Source organism: Tachysurus fulvidraco, chromosome 20 (genome assembly GCF_022655615.1).
Source record: "Tachysurus fulvidraco isolate hzauxx_2018 chromosome 20, HZAU_PFXX_2.0, whole genome shotgun sequence".
NCBI lineage: Eukaryota > Metazoa > Chordata > Actinopteri > Siluriformes > Bagridae > Tachysurus > Tachysurus fulvidraco.
The window spans coordinates 194,199-204,116 of NC_062537.1; the positions used below are offsets into that span (position 1 = coordinate 194,199).

The following is a 9,918-nucleotide window of genomic DNA, read 5'->3' on the forward strand; positions in this document are numbered from 1 at the left end:
GGAGAGAGACACAGACACACACACACACGGAGAGAGACACAGACACACACAGAGTACATTTCTGCACTGAATTGTACAGAAGTAGGTCATAGTGTGTAACTGGGGATGTGTGAGTCTCTGTATGAGGGAGGTGAATCAGTGTCCAGGCAGACACACACACACACACACACACACACACACACACACACACACACAGAAGGGGGTGATTGTGGAAGATAATGAAGAGATTTTCATGCTGGCTCTCTAGGCCAAAGGTCAGGGGAGGTATTTGGGGGGTGGGGTGGGGGGTTCAGTGTTGGGGGAGGTGTGAATGTGACTCAGCACTGCTTTACTTCCCTCATACCAAACTTCTTTCACCAGTCTTTATCTCCTTGTCCTCCCATCTGCTGTTAGGAGATGTGATCCTCTGTTGGTACGTCATGTGTAGGAGCAAAAACGTGGGAGAAGCAACTCACAAATACACAGTTTCTTTCTACAAAATCAATGTGTATGTGTTAAAGGTGTGTTGCAGCTAGATCCAAACCTTGGTGAGATGTCAGACAGCTTAACAACAACCCTGACAGAAACAAACAGCACTTTACTGTCAGAAGCAGATTATAACTGCTGCAGAACATAAACTTTAGCTCTGGTGTCTTTCCTTTCGATTCTTAGTTCTAATAGTTTAAAGTGAGAAGATGCCTGAACATTGTGTTAATGCACAGTGATGAAATAGTGAAATAAATAATCTGGGCAAAAGAAGTGTTTGTTAATCTGAGTTATAACTCTTATAGTTGTACAGGAGAGTTCCTGATATTCTGTAGAACACCTGAGCTTTGTGGTGTGTACTGAAAGCTGAGCTCAGGAGATGTTGTACTGCTTCAGGTGATCAGTTAAATAGAGCTGAGATGAAACCGTACAGGGCTTTAAGTCCTCGTGGTGTAATGAGTGCACACTGCTGAGGACCTCTGGGTTTGGGCTGCTGTGTAAACCTACTGAACTTAATATGCATCAGGACAGAAAAACACAACAGAAGTCTGATCTACAGCTTCTCCAAACACACGTCTCTCATAGTCATGTACAGTTAGTGCTTTTCCTTTAAATTTGTATTTAATTTTAATTGTAATTATAAACAGGATTGTTGTAAGGTGACGTTATGTAACCTGTAGTCACTGTGACACCAGTTCAGAATCCCTGCTGTTCCTCACGCTGGCTGTTGGTCAGATGATGATGTTTTACATTTTGTCAGTAGAAGATGAAGATTCTTTTCTTACTTTAGTTTTAAACATTAAACTTGAATAAATAAGTATTAATAAATTGGAAATAAACCTCTAAACACAACACACTGTTTTATGGTTCTCAGTGTTTAGGAGAGGAAAGTGTTTTATTTTGTGTCCTGATTAACTGTGAAGCTCGAATTCTTCTTAAAATGGTCTCTCTATCTTCTTCCATTTTGTTTATTTTCCATCATTACTTGCACTTCTGAGTTAAAACACTTTATTATTAAGTGTCTGTCTGTCTGTCTGTGTGTGTGTGTGTGTGTGTGTGTGTGTGTTTAACATCAAGCTGTTGTCTTGTGTTTTTGTGTATATTGGCACACCCTGTTCACTCATACTGTACTATTTTGGTGCCGACGTTTCGGTCTTATCTCCTTATAGAGAATAAAACACACAAAGCGCTCTTGAAATCCCACAATGCACTGCAGTAAGTTTGGGCAGTAAGATTTGTACTCTAATGAAAGTACAGTGTAGGGCGTTAGGAATACGGTTCCCTATTAAATATCTGAAATGTGTAGCATTTACCCTAAAACCATACTTACTGATGTAGCTTACTATACTGTCTGTGTGTGTGTGTTTGTGCACAGGATCAGTGTGTGGGCTGCAGATATCGTCCTCAGGCCCAGCATCTGTGGAGAAAGCAAGTGGTGACACTGTGACTCTGGGTTGTGCCTTCACTCTCTCACCACAGGACACTGGACCTCTGGACATCGAGTGGAGCCTTCAGCCATCTGACAATCAGTTAGAAGAGAAAGTGGTGAGAGAGGAAGATGTGTCTGTGTGTGTGTCTGTGTGTCTGTGTCTGTGTGTGTCTGTGTGTGTGAGTCTGTCTGTCTGTGTGTGTGTCTGTGTGTGTGTGAGTCTGTGTGTGAGTCTGAAGGTTTTGACGTCAGAGCCGTGGCAGCAACACCAGTGTTAAGGCCCTGGGTTATTGATCAGAAGGTCAGGGTTCATGCCGTAACCTGTTGCCAGGTGTGATGCAGCCTGATGCTCTGTGCTGTAGATCGCTCTGTGCTGTAGATCGCTCTGTGCTGTAGATCGCTCTGTGCTGTAGATCGCTCTGTGCTGTAGATCGCTCTGTGCTGTAGATCGCTCTGTGCTGTGACGTCCTTTCTGTAATCAGCAGTGTTCCTTCCCTACCTTTAGATGTTTAACACTAATGGCTTTTCACTAGCTTGTTGCTAACGTTACTTACTGTATTATTGATGTTTCACTGTATTTTAGCTTTCAGTGTTAATGCTGCTCCACTATAGTGTTGGGTCACATGACCACATTCTGCTTTGCATTTCAAATGCAGTGCAGGAAACACACACACTCACACAGTCTCTCTCACACACACACACACACACACACACACACAGTCTCTCTCACACACACACACACGCACACTCACACAGTCTTACACACACACACACACACACAACACAGTCTCACACTCACACAGTGTCACACACACACACACTCACTCTCTCACAATCTCACATACACACAACACACTCACACAGTCTCACACACACACACTCACACAGTCTCTCTCTCTCACACACACACACACTCACTCACACAATCTCACATACACACACTCACTCTCTCACTCTCACACACACTCACTCTCACACAATCTCTCACACACACACACACACACACACACACACACACACACACACACACACACTCACTCTCACACAATCTAACATACACACACACACAACACACTCACACAGTCTCTCACACACACACACTCACTCTCACACAATCTCACACACACACACTCACACAGTCTCACACACACACACACACACACACATAAAACACGCTCACTCTCACATACACACACACACACGCACACACACGCACACACACTTTCATACACACTGACTCTCTCTCACACACAGAGAAACAGACACACTGACACACACAAGTCCTGGTTGCCATGGACAGGATTCAGGGTGGAGTTGAATCAGATGATGTATCAGTAAGGCATGATATTTACCTACCACATACACCGAGCCCTGCCCTATCTTGGGGCTGTTACCACAGCTGTCATAAATAAATACTATATGTTTTTGTGTGACTTGTAGAGCTCAGGTTGGTCAGAACACTCAGGGCTTTGAATCACACACAAGTGTGGAACACTTCAGCTTTACAAACAAACACTGCACTGCTTTCTTTTCCTCTTTAGATCAGAGAGCTGTTTAAAATAACACTTGGGTTACTGCATTAGTTCTTGGACAGTTTTAAATAAAATCTTGAATGTTTCCTTTTAATGGAAAATGTGATTATTTATATTGTAATTATTGTTTTAATGTTTTTAGATTATTATTATTATTACTGTTTGTATTAAAATCACTGCTGTGTGTGAAATAATTAAAACAGAAAGCCAAATAATATATTTATATATTTAATAAGGAATAGTAGTTTTATAAAGTAATGTATATTCTTATTTTATTGCTGATGCAATGAACATGAGAATATTTACTGGTCTGTGTCTGTGTGTGTACGCAGATAATTCTGTACTCTGGGGACAGGGCGTATGAAAATTATTACCCCCCACTAAAGAACAGAGTGCACTTTAACTCCCCCGACCCAAAGAACGGTGATGCCTCCATCACAGTAACGAGCCTGATTGCCTCAGACACCGGCACGTACCAGTGTAAAGTCAAGAAAGCACCAGGCCTCGGCAGCAAGAAGGTCCTGCTCACTGTCATGGGTAAGTGTGTATATGTGTGTACAAACACACACACACACAAACACACACTCACACACACTTCTCCTACAGCACATGGACACTTAACTTTCGTACATGATCTCAGCTGTAAAGTCGTTCCCTTATCAGCCTCTCGATTTCTAACTTTCTCTTAGTTACATTTCCGGCATTTGGGAGACGTTCTTATTCAGAGCGACTTACAGGATCTCATTTATTTATTTTTCCAACTGGCCAATTCAGGGTTAGAGTGTCAGCTTGGTGAACCTGGGATCGAACTCACACCCTTCCGATTGTTAGCCCAACACCTTAAACACTAGGCTAGCACACTGCACACCCCCTACAGAGAAACCACAAACCAATGTCCTGTCTCACAGATATTTCCTAATCTGTCTCTTGTGTGTGTGTGTGTGTGTGTATTTCTGTCTGTCTCTCGGTTTGTCTAACCTTGTCCCTTCCTTATGTGTTCCAGATGTGATGTTTAGTTTGAAGTTTGGATTTTATTTCAGATCTCATGGAGTGTGTGTGTGTGTGTGTGTGTGCGCGCGCCTGCCTTCCTGAGTGAGCCCTTCCCCCGACACTCCTGTGTCCTCCTCTGTCTCTCTCTCTCTCTCTGTCTGGATGTTCTGGGTTTTATTAAGTTGATTGATGGCAGCTCTAATCATCAGCTTGATGGTTTGTGTTAGTGGGAGGTGGAGGTGCCCTGGGGTAGTGTGGAGGTGGATTTATCGAGGGATCAGTGGCGAGAGTGATGCACTCCCTCCCTCCCTCCCTCCCTCCCTCCCTCCTCACTACCCATGAACACACCAGCAGTGTGTTGCAAACCATGAACACACTCTGTGTTTGTTTGATTTCACAAATGTTTAACACTTTTATAACTGTTTGTCTGTCTGTGTCTTAGTGCGTCCCTCTAAGCCGAGGTGTTCTATCGAGGGTTCTCCCTATTTTGGAAATCAGGTGGTTCTGAGATGTAAATCCACTGATGGGACGAGTCCTATGCAGTACGCATGGGAGAAGACCACTGACAACAAGCTGCTGCCCGCTAATGCTGTTCTGGGTAAGAAAACAAAGGCGAGTTCCAGGTCTCGCTGTAGGGAAAATAAAATGTACTTTTGTTGTAAAGTGCTGTGTATAAAATGCTCTGGGGATCGCTGATGAAACCTTACATGATAAATCATGAACCAAGATAGAAGAAGGTGTGTGACCGTGTGTGTGTGCAGATGCTGCTGCAGGGACAGTGACGATCCGTAATGCAACAGCAGCAGTGTCAGGGGGTTACCGCTGTACTGCACAGAACCGAGTGGGGGCCGAACAGTGTGTATTGACGCTCACAGTCACAGCACGTGAGTAAAAACTATAAACACGCACACTTTCAGACACAAGCACACTCAGAACTTGGACATGAGCAATCTATCAAACACTTATTACATTTGATCACTTAACTTACACATTTAGTGTCCGTAGATGAATAAAGTGAGTACACATTAGTGTTAAGTCTGCTAGTGAAGGCTGTGTGTCTTACATAAAATCCTTCTTTTGTAAACTCTATTACACTCAGTCACACGCTGTTGGCTTCCTCTGCTAAACATAATTACTATGGCAACCAGTAGTAGGTACTGGCTTTATAGTACACCTTGCACCAATACAATCAGTGTGTAAACATCGCTTCACTGTTTCTCTGCTTCTTTCCGTCTGTAGCCCCGAACACAGCGGGTGTGATTGCAGGGTCAGTAATCGGTGTGTTGCTGTTCCTGATTCTCTTGGCTCTGCTCCTGTTCTGCTGCTGTCGTGCTCGTCAGAAGAAGAAGTACGAGAAGGAGATTTCTTATGAAATCAGGTACATTTTTGTATGATTCAGCTTCTGAGTTCAACGTTAGTGCACAAACACAAGCAGAGTTTTAGGACTGTACAATGAACAGGAATTTGGAGGTTTCCCTCTTTAAAGACTTTGTGAGATGTTTGCTTCCTGTGGGAGGCTTTTGTCTGACACTGAATCATCAAACAGCTCAAGTACACACAGGTACACGCACACACACACACACACAGAACTCTGTTAAACAAGGCTTATACACTATATTATCTACTTTGAATTGCTGTGCTAATCACATTAGAACTTTGTTTAGTCCATGCCCTTGTGTGTGTGTGTGTGTGGGTGGGTGGGGTAGTGCCCCACCTCCTCTCCCTGAGCTTTTTTTTTCTCTTTGGCTAGGATAAAGGAGCTTAAACCAATTCCCCCACAGTGCTGCATGCTCTGTACTGGGGACATCTGTGTGTGCATGTTTGTGTAACTTGCACACACACACACACACACACACACACACTGAATTATGACATCGTTACACAGAGTCTATGAGTGAAGTTAATCGCTCAGTCCGTTGTCCCTGTTTTTTTGTGTGGACAGGATCCAAGTGAGCCTGAGAGTGTGAGTGTAAACACACCTATCAAAACAAAACGGACGACAGGAATGAACTCATGCTGAGAGATTAGTGCTGCTCCATGGGAGTTTATTAACATGCTGTTAAGTTGTGTCCAGTTCGCTCATTTTTCCCTCTCGATCATTTCGAGTATTGTTTTTCTCGTCTCCTGCCACACCCCATTTTGCCATGAGACATTCCACCCCTTCTCACCCTGCCGCACCCCACTCTGAACATTCTGGGGTTTTTCTAGCTTGCAGTTGTCCACATTGAATCTTTTATGAGTGCATTTCAACTGGACACAGTTTAGATGGCTTTTGTGTGTGTGCGTGCGTGCGTGTGTGTGTGTGTCATATGTTTTACTTTCTCTCTTCCACAGGGAAGATGTTCCTGCCCCAAAGAGTCGGATCTCTACTGCCCGCAGTTTCACCAGTGTGGGCAGTCAGCGTTCGTCTCTTGGCTCCATGTCTCCCTCCAACCTACACGAGTACACCAAGTCCCAGTACAATAAGATTCCATCAGAGGAGTATGAGGCTCCACCCAGCCATGTCCCTGATCCCCCACCCAGTCTCACCCCCATCATCCCAGTCATCCCACCCAGCAGGGTAGCTGGGCCCAACCTCAGCCGCATGGGGGCAGTTCCGGTCATGACTCCGGCGCAGAACCGGGACGGATCCATTGTGTAGCAGTGAAGTGGCCAAGTGGACCAGAGGCAAGAAGAACTTCACACACTGATCTCACGATTTATTTAACTGGATAATGGGCAGATGAAGTAAAAAGGTGTGTGTGTGTGTGTGTGTGTGTGTGTGTGTGTGTGTGTGTGTGTGCGCAGATTTGGATAATCCACATCCTGCTCTGTAAATACATTTAAAGTTTATTTTCAGGAGTTGTGTAGAGATGGAGCTGTACTCTCTTTTCTACAACACCCTCTAAAATTATTTTCAAGCAGTTGTATTAAATCCTTCTGGCACAGATGAAAGCTAAAGTTCTACAAATTTTCAGTGATGTGACTGCAATCATTTAATCAAAAATGTTAATGAATTATTTTATTTTGTTGGTTAAGCTATTTTAGTCAGTAAAGCATTGGCTAGGCAATTTGCTAGCATTTTGTCGTCTGTTTAACATGTAGGATCTCTGTAGTGAAGCTTATCAAGCTACAGGAACACGGATACCAGCAGGACCCAAGGTCAGGAACCAGGACAGGAACCAAAATGTTTCTCTTCAGTAAGATTGTGAAAATCTCATTTGATCTGATAAGAAAACCTCTGACTTTGGGGCCAACAGTGTGTAAAGATAAAGGTTTCTATGTATATAATATTATAGAATATGTGATTTATAAAACTTGTATTAGTGTATGATGTCAAACTTCTGATCATATGTATGTTGAAACCTTCAGTGGTAGAAAAGTTTCTGAAGATCTTTATTCACAGAATTCTGTACTACATTATAGTTCCATATAAAGCACCGAAAGAAAGAAAAAAAAAAAGTTTCTCACCATTGCAGGTTTTCCAAATGTAGGTGGAGGAAAGGATTGCATGCATGTAGCCATAAAATCCAGTACTTTACCATATATAGAGATTTGGGGGCATTTTGCTTTGTAAACTCTGTAAATTTGATAAATGCTACACTGAATTAGAATTTGTTCTGCTCACACCGAAGTAAGACTCAAGGACCCACTGCAGGCTTGTCCCTTCTGGAGGCCCCGCCCCCAATGTTTTATAGGTTATTAGTAGAGCAAAGAAATGAAGTGATCTCCAGACTTGTGTGTGTCTGTGTGTGTGTTTAATTTTGGCAGATTAACAATCTCACTTTGGTAAAATACAGGCAGAAAATATAAAGGAATGTAATATCAATGGAGAAATGACAATACATTCACCCATAAACCGTGTTAAAGTTGTTCTTTGTGGTCATGAAAGTAATGATGATGAATCTTGTTGTCCTGCTCTGTGTCGTGTGTTCACCAGGTCGACACTTCAGTTCTGGTGGGATTCTGTTTCATATCAGATTGTAATAAGCTGTCTGTCTGTCTGGTGTGTTGTCTATTTGTGGATATCACAATGTTACTATAGAGGTAGAAATGTAGGGATGTGACAGAAAACTACTTTTTAATTTGACAACCTCAAATAATTAACTTTGAGCTTGGGCTTAACATAGAATTAGACTAGGTTTAAGCAGGAAGGCACTGGGGGAATCCCACAAGTAACAATCCCCATGAACTCGGGGGGAGAGGAGCTGTTGGTTGCTGAAGCAGCTGTCTCTCCTTCTTTCTATCTGTTTAATATTTTACATTTTTAACATTTTTTAAATTGAATTCTTTTGTTCATTTTTAAATAAAAACAAAACAAAAAACATACTCTTGTCCTTTTTCTTCATTCGGATCAGAAAGCTTTATTGGTGTGTTTAAACAAATAAGTTTTGACCAGTTTCCTGCTGTAAGGGACTCAAAAAATGGAAAAAATACACATCATAGTCAATGCTGCTGTTCAGTTTAGTTTTTCGTTTGCCAAAGTGTTTTGGAGGAAATCGTATCCTTGCTTCTTGTTATTTGGTGTATATTTTAAAGCTTTGATACAGGCTGCATTGTTTAGAGGAAACACACCAGCAGAACCAGTTTGGTGGCTCTGTGACGAATCTGGTGACCTAATAGTGAAAACATTTCTCACAATCTTCCACTCTGTCCTGTGACTGTGTCGTGTTTTCATTCAATTTGAGGGAATCTGCTGCCATCTAGTGGGGTAAGATATACAACACATTAAGATATGATTTGCTTTTAGTTTACACATCCTCTGTATTGAACTATTCTGTGGCTATAACGGCCTAAGATTTGTGCCTAAAAATGTCTAAAAATAGAAATTATAAAATCTGAATAAATTTTTTACATAATGGTTCCTTGAACTTGTGTTTGTGTTAAGCCTCTAAAACCACTTATGTGATCGCCCCCTATTTTCATGATTTTCGCCTACATGACCTACCCACGTTAAAAGGTGGTACAGCTCCCAGATACTTTGACACACAGAGGTGAGCCTGCTCTCATTGAAAGAAGAGAGTCTCTAGTTTCTGATACAACTGTTAGGGTGATTCTAGGCCTTACTAACACAGTAAGGTTTTGATTTCCATCTGAGTTGTTTACCTGATAAACTGATTAAACACATTGCTGTATTTAATGATGGGAGGTAAACAACAACTGAGGGTCATAGCCACATGTCGGCTTTCAAAAAAAAATTTAAGTCAAAAGACTCAAAAATGGAATTTATATGAATATTTTTCTACGGACATCTCCGTCCGTTCATGTTTTTCTTGTTTACTGTATAACTTTGTATAAAAAGACTGCATGCTTAGTTAAAAAGTCCTATAACAAAGAGAACCCCTCTGCCTAGAAGCCTGCTGTGAAAAAAGGCCTGTAACCTGACACCCTGAGGCGTGAGAGTGTGAAAAGTCCGAGAATTGCGCAATAAATTTGAAAAAAAAAGAAAAGAATATGCGCATTCCCCACTGGTCCCGGATCATGAAATCGCTACTGGAGGGAGCAACTGTCAATCAAAGGGAG

At 42.2% G+C, this 9,918-nt stretch overlaps 1 protein-coding gene across 3 annotated transcripts in view; it reads left to right on the top strand.

Annotated features, from left to right (window-relative positions):
• Nucleotides 1–8,722, top strand: part of cxadr (CXADR Ig-like cell adhesion molecule) — a 15,738-nt gene extending 7,016 nt beyond the window's left edge. Inside the window, exons 2-8 of one of the 3 annotated variants that reach the window (XM_027158471.2) lie at nt 1,841–2,010; nt 3,759–3,963; nt 4,859–5,014; nt 5,178–5,300; nt 5,656–5,794; nt 6,751–7,083; nt 7,204–8,722. In XM_027158471.2, the coding sequence (XP_027014272.1) occupies nt 1,841–2,010; nt 3,759–3,963; nt 4,859–5,014; nt 5,178–5,300; nt 5,656–5,794; nt 6,751–7,057 (1,100 nt within the window). In that variant the 3' untranslated portion in view covers nt 7,058–7,083; nt 7,204–8,722. Of the gene's footprint in view, nt 1–1,840; nt 2,011–3,758; nt 3,964–4,858; nt 5,015–5,177; nt 5,301–5,655; nt 5,795–6,750 lie in introns of all 3 variants that reach the window. The other 2 variants (XM_027158472.2, XM_027158470.2) reach the window with 2 other exon arrangements.
• Nucleotides 8,723–9,918: the final 1,196 nt, after the last annotated feature.